At 45.4% G+C, this 13,498-nt stretch overlaps 1 protein-coding gene across 10 annotated transcripts; it reads left to right on the forward strand.

The window, feature by feature from the left end:
* Positions 1-3,268: 3,268 nt before the first annotated feature.
* LOC123070957 (uncharacterized) lies at positions 3,269-8,959 on the forward strand. Of its 10 annotated transcripts, XM_044494382.1 has the most exons (8): positions 3,274-3,608; positions 4,102-4,480; positions 4,889-5,014; positions 5,102-6,378; positions 6,469-7,160; positions 7,795-7,910; positions 8,092-8,183; positions 8,497-8,959. In XM_044494382.1, exons 1-8 carry the CDS (start codon positions 3,606-3,608, stop codon positions 8,632-8,634), a joined length of 2,823 nt encoding a protein of 940 aa, XP_044350317.1. In that variant the 5' UTR covers positions 3,274-3,605; the 3' UTR covers positions 8,635-8,959. The 10 variants fall into 10 exon arrangements, 9 of the variants coding, with proteins under 9 accessions (XP_044350314.1, XP_044350317.1, XP_044350312.1 ...); XR_006434035.1 differs by having other exon boundaries at positions 3,269-3,608; positions 5,102-7,160; positions 7,646-7,910; positions 8,497-8,644; XM_044494379.1 differs by having other exon boundaries at positions 3,272-3,608; positions 4,889-5,005; positions 5,102-7,160.
* Positions 8,960-13,498: the final 4,539 nt, after the last annotated feature.

The following is a 13,498-nucleotide window of genomic DNA, read 5'->3' on the forward strand; positions in this document are numbered from 1 at the left end:
CGGTCTTGGGAGGCACTTCTTCTGGATGGACCCGAGCGGTGTCGTCCAGTTCGGAGTACAGCCACATGGGATGATCACGAGCCTGAAGAGGCTGGATGCATCGACTGAGGAACACTTCCAGCAGGTCCAGGCCAGTGACGCCCTCATTAATAAGATGGACCACTTTCTCCACCAACATCTTCGTCTCCACGCTCTCAGCAGCAGTCACTTTCAGTGGGGCAGGGGTCTGAACACGGTCGAATGTGAAGTGGGGAAGACCAGTCGACTGGCCTGGAGCTGCGATGTCCTGGCGGTAGAACCAGGTCGACTGCCAGCCTCTAACAGATTCAGGGAGAGTCATGGCAGGGAAGGCACTCCTATGCCTCTTCTGGATACCTAAACCCCCACACATCTGGATGACATGGGTTTTTGAGTCACTCGACTTTGCTTTTTTGACCGACTGGGAGCGGATGGTGAAGATGTGTTTGAAGAGACCCCAGTGCGGTCGACACCCTAAGAAGTTCTCACACATCGATACGAATGCGGCCAAATATGTGATGGTGTTGGGAGAAAAATGGTGGAGTTGAGCACCAAAGAAATTCAGGAATCCACGGAAGAAAGGATGCGGAGGGAGCGAAAAACACCGGTCGACGTGAGTGGCGAGCAGTACACACTCACCCAGTTGAGGCTGTGGTTCCATCTCCCCCTCCGGTAGCCTCACCGCTCCCTTGGCGATCAGCCTGGACTCTGCCAGCTCAACCAGATCTTCTTGCCGGACCGAAGACCGGATCCAATCGCCCTGGATCTAGCCCGGGGGCAACCCCGCGCGCGATGACGACCCACGGTTCTGCTTCTTGCCTTTCGCCGCCCCTGTCGCCTTCTTTGCGCGCTCTAGCGCCGCCGTCTTGTCCTTCACCATGGCAGCAGAGCAGCAGCGTCGAGAGCGGAAGAGCTGGGCGTGGTGGAGAGGCGGAGGAAAAAGAAGGAGGAACAGGCGGGCACAGTGCAGACGCCTCGGCCCCGTCGCCTTATAAAGGGTTGCTTCTGAGTGACTGACGCGTGGGACCGGGCAATCCTGTCAAATCCCGCAACAGTCGTGCGCAACATACGTGGCGAAAAAGGTAGCGTAGAAATTGAGGCATCATTGTTTATCCGTTCTGCCCGCTTCGGCGCTCTCCGTCCCGCGTGCTTCCCTGAAATTTTGTATCCCGTGAAATCCGGGATACACAGCAGTCAATCGCGCCCAAGATCCCGCACTCTAATACAGCACTCGACACATGATGTCACAAGTTCAGTCGATAACTCACTGAATGGATCAAGGCGGCTGAGTCGACGCTGAAGTACCAACGTGAGTTTTCAATCTTGCAGAAAACACTCGCGAAGGTGCAAAGCTGAGAACAAGTTCAACTTCAACCTACTTTCCACTCGAACCTTAATCCATTCTGGGGCTACTGATGAGGATACAGACCTGGGGTAGGGTCATAGGCATGACCTATACGTCCTACCCAAGGTCACTACCCTAGAAGATAAGAAGTCCAAGAGACAACAGGAGACCCCCAGTCGAAGATGTCGAGTGCAATCCACTCGACAGCCATGTCATTCGGAGGTCCTCCTCTCTACCGTCACTCGACCATACAGAGAATCACTCGACCTATCAAAAACCAGGAGTCACTCAGCGTGGCAACGGACAAGCGTTCACTCCGTAGTCTTTAAGGTCATTAACAGCACTTAAGGCTAGCGTTACCAGTAACGCCCCCACTTTATGTACATTAAGTTCCTTGTAATGGAGGGTGATGGAGGTCCTGGCGTACTCTATATAAGCCACCCCCTCCTCTGGCACAAGGGTTTGCACCCCCTGTAATATCACACACATAATCCAATCGACCGCCTCCGCGCACCGAGACGTAGGGTTGTTACTTCCATTGAGAAGGGCCTGAACTCGTAAACCTCGTGTGTACACCTTCACCATAGCTGAGATCTTGCCTCTCCATACCTACCCTCTTTCTACTGCCAGTCTTAGGACCACGACAAGCACCATGCGTGTCGCCGCCATAGCCTACGTGCTTCAGCGGTCCATCCTCGAATACAACAGGTGAGCTGCTCACTAGGATTGCAACACAAGTGGTGTTGCGAAAACATAGTCAGTGTTGCAGAAACAATAATTGCTTCAAAGACATCGCTCATGCTTGAACAACAATGGCGGAGCTACAAGACAGAGGTAGCCGCTATGGCAGGTTGTTTCTGAAACATGGCTTATGTTGCAGAAGTCCATGAGAGTACGAAAACTGCAACACAATCTTTGTTGCAAACGTTTCCGCAACACAAGGTCACGAACAGTTTTAAAAATGTTCACAATTCTAAAAAAAATGTTTGGAAATAGTGTAAAATGTTCATAAATTCCAATTTTTTCATGATTTTAAAAAATATCCACAAATTTGAACACTGTTCATGAGTTTTAAAAAATGTTCATGATTTTCAAAAATTGTTTACGATTTCATGAAAATGAGAGTGACAGCGTACTCGGCGATGCAACAAAATATGGTCATGGCTATTGACGATTATGATTTATTTTTTGTTCCGTTGCAACGCATGAACCTTTTGCTAGTATTTCAAAAGGGCCTCATGGAACATTTAGGATTTTCTGTGCAATTAAATAAACCAAAGTACTACATAGTCCTTGTGTACATGACATTGCAGTTTTCTACTACTACATTTCAAAATAAGTGTAGCGGACATGACATTTATTTTGAAACGGGGGTGTATGTTTTTTTCCTACTGTACATTCTTATAAGGCTTTATAATTTTCCGAATAAAAAGGACACGCACAAACATACCAGCATCGATCCTTCGTTCCAACGAATCATCATCATAACAAAGCAGCTCTGGACACACGGACCGGGAATTCTGGGTGGGGAAGATTCTGAGATCCCAGTCTCTTTCCACGCGCACGGCGATTCCGATCCCACCCTCTTTTTACACTCATTGAGATTCCCCTTATCCTCGCGAGTCCATAATAAGTAGGAGTACTCCGCAGTTCATTCAACAACCCCGTGTTATCTCCCGCTTATCTCCATCCCCGTCACCTACAGGCGATGCTGCCCTACCACGACACGGACAGCTCCGACCCCGGCACACGCCACATCCGCCGGCTGGACGACGTACAGCCGTCGGATCGCCACCATCGTCTTCGTCCCCGCGATTTCTTTCCCGTAATAATAAACCCGTAGCAGTAACGCGGGTGGGGGGGACCGATGGACGAAGCCCAGGCAGTCGTGTGTCGCAGGCGCCCTCTACGTGGCGCGGCCTCCGCCTCGCGTTCCGGCGCTCCACCGCCGCATGCGGCGCGGACAGCACAAACAAAGCATCTCCACCCGCACTCCCCACCGCGGCGATGGCGATGCTGCCCTCCTAGACCGCTCCCAAATTCTCCGCCCGCAGCCCAACCAGAGAGCCAGGCCATAGCCGCCGGCGCCGCTGACGGGATAGGTAGGTGCCCTGGCCTCCATTCGCCGCCGCCCGCCGATAAATCCCTCTTCCCCTTCCACTCCCTCCTACTCCTGCGTGGTGGTGGCGCGCTCTTTTCCGAGGACCGACCGTGGCCGCGGGGAGCAATGCTGTGACACGAGATGGTACTGCCTCGCCGCTCCCAGAGGTCGGCTGTTGCATCAGCGATCACTCTCCTGTACTTACTTGTTTTGTTTATTTATGCTCGCTTTTCCCGGCCGATGCTGTCCTTTATGTTGTTTATATTTTTATTCTGCTTCCGGCGTTAAGCCTTTTGATTTTCTAATAAGAACGACATTACTAGCATCACACAAGTCGGTGTTGGTTTGTACTTTTTCATCTAAATTGGGTAATAAGATCAATTCATCTGGCTTCCTAGCCAATACCCAAGGTGAACAGGCAAATAAGGGAGGGAATATTTGCAAAAAAAACTATTTTCAATTATTTAGGACGAAATCTATTTATTATTTTGGAAAAAAAAGAGAACAACAGGAAGATAGATTCTTTTGCAGCTGTAAGTTTGTTTCTAGTTCATGAGCTATAGCATGTTTTTTTTTTCTGCATGTAGAGTTGTTCTACTTCTTTCAAACATCCTCTTACCTTATAGTCTGCTGAAAGGCATCTGGTGGACATTCAGGTGCAGGTGTAAATGCAATCGAAATATCCGGCATGAGCCCTCTGTCTGAGCTGGTGTGGTCTCTGGATGATGGTCTCAGCATTAAAATCGCAGCGTCCAGCCTAAGCACAAGAAAAGCCTCTCTTCGCTGGAATGCGGATACTTTGAACATAGTGATATCTTCGCCTCAGCAGAGCGGCGGTGGCGGCGGCAAGAGTGGTGATAACGTAGATGCCACCCTAAGGGATGCAGGAGAAATGCCGTCGCAACCTCGAACTCGAAGTGACAATTCAGTGAGAGTATCCGCGGCTAGTCCAAATAGAACACGAAACCTTGATGCGCAACAATCTACTTCTATAAGATCACAGGAACAAGATTCAAGTAAGTTTAAAATACACCAATCTAATTTGGTGAGTTCGAGTGGTTTAGACACGTTGACGCTTGGCTTTGGCTTAGAGATCTGCATTTAGCAACAATTGCTGGTCCAGTTAACTGCTTAGCTTGCCAGAAGAGTCCAAACTGTACAAACATAACCGGCAGAATTTATTTATTTATTCAAACCTCTCAAACATAATTATTCCCTAATTGTTAGCGAGATTTGTTACTAATCATATGTTCTTAGCTTTTCGCACTTTATTTCGTCTACCATGTCTCTAATAGCCGGGTAGTCGGCACTTATGAATTGTCATAATCCAAATGAAAAACAAACCCAAAGAATTTTCCATATTTATCATCCTGTTCTCAGGACGGGTGATTATCTTACCTTATTTAATGATTAAATTCTTGTAGAATGCTCTGGAGGGATCAGTGAGATGAGTGAGGGGGAAGAATTGTCTGACAGCTGCTGTGCAGATAAGTTGAATAAAGAGGAAGCGGATATTTGCCCCACAAGATGCTCCAACGATGGTTTGCACAGTAATATATCATTTTTAGTACAATTAATTTAAAGCACACTTATATCTTTTGTTCTTAAAGTTAAAATTTTAGCACGACATTTTACAGGTCTGGCTTCAAAAAAAGGCAGCCTGCAAAGTATTTCGGAAAAACAGGTCTACTGTGCAACCGCTGTCCATAATGAGAGATCTTGGGCAGATAATACCTGGCGAGCTCGATTAGTAAAAGCAATTAGTCAGAGGGACTATGTCTTGCCAAACAATGCAGTGAATGCACAGTCACCTTCATCCTTTGGGAGTTTCAGTAATACAAAAAAGGTCCCAGGCAAGTTGGCAGGTTTTCTAGATAACCAAAGTGATAAGCACCAAGATCTGGTTATGCAGGACAACTGTAATGGTAATCAGGAAGATCAGGTTATGCAGGAAAACTGTAATGGTGATCACCAAGACCAGGTTATGCAGGAGCACCATAAGGATGGGCCTATTCTTGTCAAATGTCAGTCAGCATCTGGTGTTAATCCTGTTTCAAAATGTGATTCGGCATCCGGTGTTAATTCTGTTGCAAGATATGAGTCAACACCAGATGTTAATCCTGCAAAGCTTGAGAAGGGCAAAGAAAAGGTAATGCACGACCAGAGCAATTATGTTAGCAACACAAAAGAGGGTGATGATAGCAATGAGAGTATGGAGAGTTGTCCTAGGATGAAAGCTCCAAAGCGAGAGTATGCTCAATACTCAACAGCGGAGATGTCTTCTCGGAATAAAAGATATAGGAGGGAATACAATGAAAGTTATTGCTCAGGATTGTTGAACAGAAATGGCAGCTCTTTCTTTAACTGGATGTCTTCTCTGACTAATGGATCAACCGTGTTTGATAAAACTACCAATCAGAAGTTGTCAGAGACTACTGGACATGAACTTGCAGGACATTCTCTGCCACTAGAAAATAACAGTAGCAATCGTCTGCAGTCTGTTGGCTTCAATTCTCTTTTTCAATCTCTTTATAGTCACAATGTTATGATAACTTCAAGAGATACCCCTCATCAATCAGAAATCAATTGCACCGAGCGTGAAGCCGACAGGCTATCGCTGGCTTTGAATGGTAGCAATTCTATGCTTGACAAGGAAATTAGCACAGGCAGAGAAACTCTTGATGTGGCTGTTGGGACCTTAGCTGCTGACAGCCTTCAAATGGAGTCACCTGGTGGTAAATGGAATTTTAGAGATCAAAGTGGAGTTTTCCCTTTGAGAGCCGGAAGAAACTTGAAGATGCCTAACTCCAGTAAGTCATGTTCTAAAACTCTTGAAGAAAAACAAAATGAGTGCCATGCGAGCCCTTTGAATGCTGCAATGGGAAATAAAGGTGGAATCACAGAAAGCTTGTGGGTAAGTCGGCTTTTACCAAAAACATCAATGAAATTGATGGATGCAACTCCGTGCAATGTAAATAGTGATTTTTGTGCTGTCAATCCAAAGGGTGCAGGTGATAAGCTGTATCCTTCATCTCAACAGAATGTTAATGTGGAGAAGGAATTCAACAGTTCACAATACTTCACTAGCACAGGAAGTGACAATGAGACAACAAGTAGCAAATGCCCGGTGATTCCTCCAGAGCAACATAAGCAGTCTGAAACAATGGCTTCCATTCTTGCAAAGAGATTGGATGCGCTTCGACATGCGAAGACCTCTGCAATTAGGTTGGCTATCTCCAGTGGAATATCTAAAGACCATAATCACAGAAAGAGTCCTTTTTTTATTAATTACAGCAGCCATGATGGACTAGAGACAGGACAAGGAACTCAAAAATCTTCGAGTGGTGGTGGAAGGCTAGTTTTGTGGTCTGGTGACAAAGGAAAGGAACAATTATATCCTCTCAGTGATGAGGAATTAAGAGGAAACATGTTGGCAAGAGGTGAACATCAGCAATGTGGAGGGAGCATGACTGGAAAGGCTGTAGCTCCTCATGATAATTTAGAAGCAAACACATCTGCTGAATATGTTGATAGAAGAGGAGTACAAATAAAGGAAGTGGGTTCAAATTCCATGGAGAGTCTGCCACATAACAAGCAAATTGTACCTTATAATATTATTACAAGTGACATTGATCAATCAAGTGTTGTTTTTGGAGCCTTGCAGAGGCTTCGTTTGTCTCGATCAGACATCATAAGGTACCCTACTGGATTTTCGCGATCACCTTTGCATTCCTTTCAACATTTTCTCTTTCTGCCTTCTATCTATGGTGCATGATTGCATTCAGGGATGCCATAGTGTTTTCTGTACATAAGAAAAGGGCACATGGTTTTTTTTGCGGGTATGAAAAAAAGGGCACATGTTAATGGAGATTCCATTGGACAAATTATATAGCTCATAGCTTTATGTGGGTTTGGTGCTCGTTTTTTATTTCTGGAACATGGAAGTTCATAGATTTGACTTTACCATAGAAATTACTGGGAGAACTCATTTTAGGCCAGGAGCACATATTAAATGCTTCCTTGTACAAACATCCTATGCTATATATGTCCTGTACGACAAACTGTGCCTACTTTGTATATGCTAAAGTACTATTACGATACATCTCTTAATATTATTCATTTTTCTGCTTAAAGTTTACTATGTTGACTCTAATTTGATACTAGTTCGTATACTCTATCAGTGGGTTCTAGAGTGCCTGTTCATCATATTGATGTACAGAAGGATATCTCTGAGTATTGTTGATTGTGAAGTTGTGCTTAAATTGAGGAAGATACTGGGATCTGAAGAGTTGATGTTTGTTTCCTTATTTACATTGGTGATCCTTGACAGATGGTTGACGTCACCAATAATGCACACTACCTTGGATGGCTTTTTCTTGCGTCTACGATTAGGTAAATGGGAGGAAGCATTGGGTGGCACAGGATACCATGTCGCTCGGATAAATGGTAAATGACTAAATAATTATGTCTACTTTGTTTCTCCTCCCTGATATTCGAAAAATAATGTCTAACTTGGTGATTGGCTACATAAAATGCTCAGGTTGTAGATTGATTCTTTTTTTCTTCAAGTTCTTTAATGAACCTAAAAAAGGGCGTGAAGTAACAATGTAATATGAACTTCTTACAGGAGCATTGGATAGAAATCGCCTCTCTGTAACGATCCGGAATTCAACTTGCCAAGTAGATTCTCGCTTTGTATCCAACCATGGCTTCCATGAGGTAATGTATAAAAGGCAGTAATCTTATCAGTGTTGTGAAGTAGAACAGTGTCATGTTTTGATTTCTCTTGCTGACTGAAGTTTAAGTTGTATGGCCGTCACTGCACAGCATAATAACCTCATTAAAAATATCAAGTCAAGCTTTATAAAATCAGTTTGTAGTCAGTTCACGGCAGTGAACAGATTAATAGAAATGCTTAGTTGCCTTGTCCATGTGATTGCAAAGAGAGATATGTAATCTCCTTTCAATGGTTTTGGTCCTGTCAGTCAACGAACAATCTATGTATATGACAGAAATTTATTGTATTTTCTAGGATGAGCTCAAGGCGTGGTGGTCTGCTGCCATGAAGGGTGGCTGGAAACTACCGTCGAAAGAAGAACTTAGCAAGAAACTAAGAGAAAGAGAGCTACTTCATTTCGGAAACGGAACAGGTCAGCCGGACAACACCTGATGGCAGTACCCAAAACATGGAAGATTTCGGTCTTTACCGCCTTTCATCCAGAAACGCCAGCGATGCAAGCATGATTGTTGGTGTTGGCTTGTCTGGTTAAGTTTTGTGCTGACACTGCTATTCTCACGAGGCTTGGTGTAGTGATGATAGACCCACCATCCTTGGTATATTGAGAGATTGAGGTTGTACCAATACACGATTCTATTTTGCGATGGGATTGGCTATTGTGTGAGAATCCTATCTGTAAATAGGAGGCTGCTGCCAGAATAGTACAAAATGTACAACTGTTGACTATACTTAGAATAAGATGGATGTTCATTGCTTGCGGGATTCGGTTCGTGAGGCATACTGTATGTACTAAACACTCGGTCCGGATCCTGTGAGTGGTGAGTTCATCACCCAGCATTTTTTTAGGGAAAGATTGCAATTATATTAAAACATCATTTGGTCATTACAATCAGATAGCACCAGCAGTGCCAAATCCAGTGGTAGTTGATCCAGATAGACTGCCCCCCCTTACCATTGATCTGGGTTTGCTTGGCTAATTCATGAGCAAACTTGTTGCTATCTCTCCCTATCTTCAGGATAACAATAGTCTCCCTAATCATCATGTAATGCTATCTCCATGCTGCTAAAGGGATCACAGGAGCCATAATGTTTGATATAACAGCAGCACAATCAGATTCAACTATGATATTTTCATTACCCATATCAAAGAGTAGTCTTCAGCCCAATGGCACACGCACAAGCCTTAGCCTCCTCAACACTAGCACGGGCAAGGAGTTTTACACCCTCAACTTGGACAAATCCTCCCATGTTCCTATAGGATGCGTTTGGTAGCCCGCATATACCCCAGCCAGGCCCGCGCGGAAAAAAATATGACCCGTTTGGTTACCGCATTATTGGGTCTGCATAGCACAAATTTTAAAGCACCTCTGTGGGCCTGCATCCAGAGGAACACTCAAATCTGCCGTTTTTATGGAGGCAGGCCCGAGCGGTGCAACCCTAGGCACGTGGGCATGGGCGGTTGCATGCGTCGACGCGGTCTCGAGAAGTCGCGTTGTTTCCCGAAGCGTCGTCATAAATTACCCCACCTCCCTTCCTCACCGCTCTCTTCTCTCTCCCCCACTGACACCGGCGGCGGCGACCACCGGAGTGACAACAACACGATCCAAGACGTCGGCAACCACTGGAGCGACGACAGGCCTCCACCGGAGCGGATCGGCCATGGCGCTAAGTTCTTGCCCTCTCTCTAGATTTACTGCTTTTGACTCTGGCTAGATTTGATTTGAGCACGCGATTGGAGAGTCAGGGAGGGGATTGAACACATCGGGAGTGGAGGGATTAAAACAATGTCATCTATCGATTTTGCACCGGCGACTTCTAGGGTTCATAGGTCAGTTTTGATTACATCGGGGGTGGGGATCTTGGGAAACGTTGCATGGGAAACAAAAAAAAATTCTACGCTCACACAAGATCTATCAAGGAGATGCATAACAACGAGAGGGAAAGTGTGTCTAGGTACCCTCGTAGACCATAAGTGAAAGTGTTTGACAACACAGTTGATGTAGTCGAACTTCTTCGCGTTCCAACCGATCGAGCACCGAACGTATGACACTTCCACATTCAGCTCAATGACGTCCTCCTCTTTCTTGATCCAGCAAGACGGCGAGGTAGTGGATGAGTTCTGGTAGCACGACGGCGTGATGACGGTGATGGTGAAGTGATCTCCGCAGGGCTTCGCCTAAGCACTACGAAAATATGATCGGGGGTGTAAACTGTGGAGGGGGGCGCCGCACACGGCTAGGCAATTGTCTGTTGTGTGCTAGGCGCCCCCTCCCCCCCCCCCACACACACATATATATATATATATAGGTGGGTGGGAGGGAGGGAGGAGCAGCCAAAGGGGGCACCCAAGTAGGAGGAATCCTACTTGGGGTCTCTCCCAAGCCGCGCACCCCCTCTGCCTTATATAGGTGCGGGGGAAAGGCAGGGGAGGGAGGTGCCCCCCTTTCCTTTCTCCCATGAGAGGGAAAGACGGGAGGGGCTAGCCCTCCCCCTTTCCTTCCCTAGGACTGGCCGGCCAGGGAGAGGGGCGCACCAGCCCCCTGTGGGCTGGTCTGTCCCTCCCTTGGCCCATTAAGCCCATATCACCTACCGGGGGTGTCCGGAACCCCTTCCGGTGACCCGATGGCTACCCGGTGCATTCTGAAACCCTTTCGGTGTCCGAATACCATCGTCCTATATATCAATTTTTATCTCTCGACCATTTCGAGACTCCTCGTCATGTCCGTGATCTCATCCGGGACTCCGAACAACATTCGGTCACCAAAACATATAACTCATATAACACTATATTGTCAACGAACGTTAAGCGTGCGGACCCTACGGGTTCGAGAACTATGTAGACATGCCCGAGAAACCTCTCCGGTCAATAACCAATAGCAGAACCTGGATGGCCACATTGGCTCCTACATATTTTACGAAGATCTTTATCGGTAGAACCGTTATGACAACATACACAATTCCCTTTTTCCATCGGTATGTTACTTGCCCGAGATTCGATCGTCGGTATCTTCATACCTAGTTCAATCTCGTTACTGGCAAGTCTCTTTACTCATTCCATAATACATCATCCTGTAACTAACACATTAGTCACTTTGCTTGCAAGGCTTCTTATGATGTGTATTACCGAGAGGGCCCAGAGATACCTCTCCGATATTCGGAGTGACAAATCCTAATCTCGATCCATGCCAACTCAACAAACACCTTTGGAGATACCTGTAGAGCATCTTTATGATCACCCAGTTACGTTGTGATGTTTGATATCACACAAGGTATTCCTCCGGTATCCGGGAGTTGCATAATCTCTTAGTCGAAGGAATATGTACTTGACATGAAGAAAGCAATAACAATAAACTGAACATTCAATATGCTAAGCTAACGGATGCGTCTTCTCCATCACATCATTCTCCTAATGATGTGATCCCGTTATCAAATGAAAACACATGTCTATGGTTAGAAAACCTTAACCATCTTTGATCAGTGAGCCCTGTCTAGTAGAGGCTTACTAGGGACACGGTATTTGTTTATGTATTCGCACATGTATTTAAGTTTCCGATCAATACAATTCTAGCATGAATAATAAACCTTTATCATGAATAAGGAAATATAAAATAACAACTTTATTATTGCCTCTAGGGCATATTTCCTTCAGTCTCCCACTTGCACTAGAGTCAATAATCTAGATTACATTGTAATGAATCTAACACCCATGGAGTCTTGGTGTTGATCATGTTTTGCTCGCGGAAGAGGCTTAGGCAATGGGTCTGCCACATTCAGATCCGCATGTACTTTGCAAATTTCTATGTCCCCATCCTTGAACTCTTCATGAATGGAGTTGAAGCATCTCTTGATGTGTTTGGTTCTCTTGTGAAACCTGGATTCCTTCGCTAAGGCAATTGCTCCTATGTTGTCACAAAAGATTTTCATTGGACCCGATGCACTAGGTATTACACCTAGATCGGATATGAACTCCTTCATCCAGACTCCTTCATGCACTGCTTCCGAAGCAGCTATGTACTCCGCTTCACACGTAGATCCCGCCACGACGCTCTGCTTGGAGCTGCACTGATGACCCACAAGTATATGGGGTCAATTATAACCTTTTCGATGAGTAAGAGTGTCGAACCCAACGAGGAGCAGAAGGAAATGGCAAGTGGTTTTCAGCAAGGTAATGTCTGCAAGTGCTAAAATTGTAAGTACCAGAGTAGTTTGATAGCAAGATAATTTGTAACGAGCAAGTAATGATAGTAGTAACAAAAGTGCAGCAAGGTAGCCCAATCCTTTTGAGGCAAAGGACAGGCCAAAACAGTCTCTTATGATAAACAAAGTGTTCTTGAGGGTACACAGGAATTTCATCTAGTCACTTTCATCATGTTGGCTTAATTCGTGTTTGCTACTTTGATAATTTGGTATGTGGGTGGATCGGTGCTTAGGTGATGTTCTTACTTGAACAAAACTCCTAGTTATGATTAAACCCCTCGCAAGCATCCGCAACTATGAGAAAAGTATTAAGAATACATTCTAACCATAGCATTGAACTTTTGGATCCAATCGGTACCTTACAGAATAGTGCATAAACTAGGGTTTAAGCTTCTGTCACTCTCGCAACCCATCATCTAAAAACTACTCCACAATGCATTCCCTTAGGCCCAAATATGGTGAAGTGTCATGTAGTCGATGTTCACATGACACCACTAAGGGAATCACAACATAAATATCATCAAAATATCAAACACATATCAAGTTCACATGATTACTTGCAACATGATTTCTCCCGTGACCTCAAGAACAAAAGTAACTACCCACAAATGATAATCATGCTCAAGATCAAAGGGGTATTAAATAGCATAATGGATCTGAACATATAATCTTCCACCAGATAAACCATATAGTAATCAACTACAAGATGTAATCAACAGTACTAGTCACCCACAAGCACCAATCTATAGTTCCGGTACAAAGATTGAACACAAGAGATGAACTAGGGTTTTAGATGAGATGGTGTTGTTGAATATGTTAATGAAGATAGCCCTCCCCAAGATGGGAGAGTTGTTGGTGATGATGATGACGATGATTTCCCCCTCCGGGAGGGAAGTTCCCCCGGCGAAATCGCTCGCTGGAGGGCAAAAGTGCTCCTTCCCAAGTTCCACCTCGAGACGATGGCGCTTCGTCCCGAAAGTCCTCTCCTTATTTTTTCTAGGTCGAGCACAACCCACAAGGATGCGCGTGGGCTCCCTGGCGCGCCCAGGTGGGTTGTGCCCACCTGGTGGGCCCCCTCTGGTACTTATTTGCTACAATA

Source organism: Triticum aestivum, chromosome 3B (genome assembly GCF_018294505.1).
Source record: "Triticum aestivum cultivar Chinese Spring chromosome 3B, IWGSC CS RefSeq v2.1, whole genome shotgun sequence".
Taxonomy (NCBI): Eukaryota; Viridiplantae; Streptophyta; class Magnoliopsida; order Poales; family Poaceae; genus Triticum; species Triticum aestivum.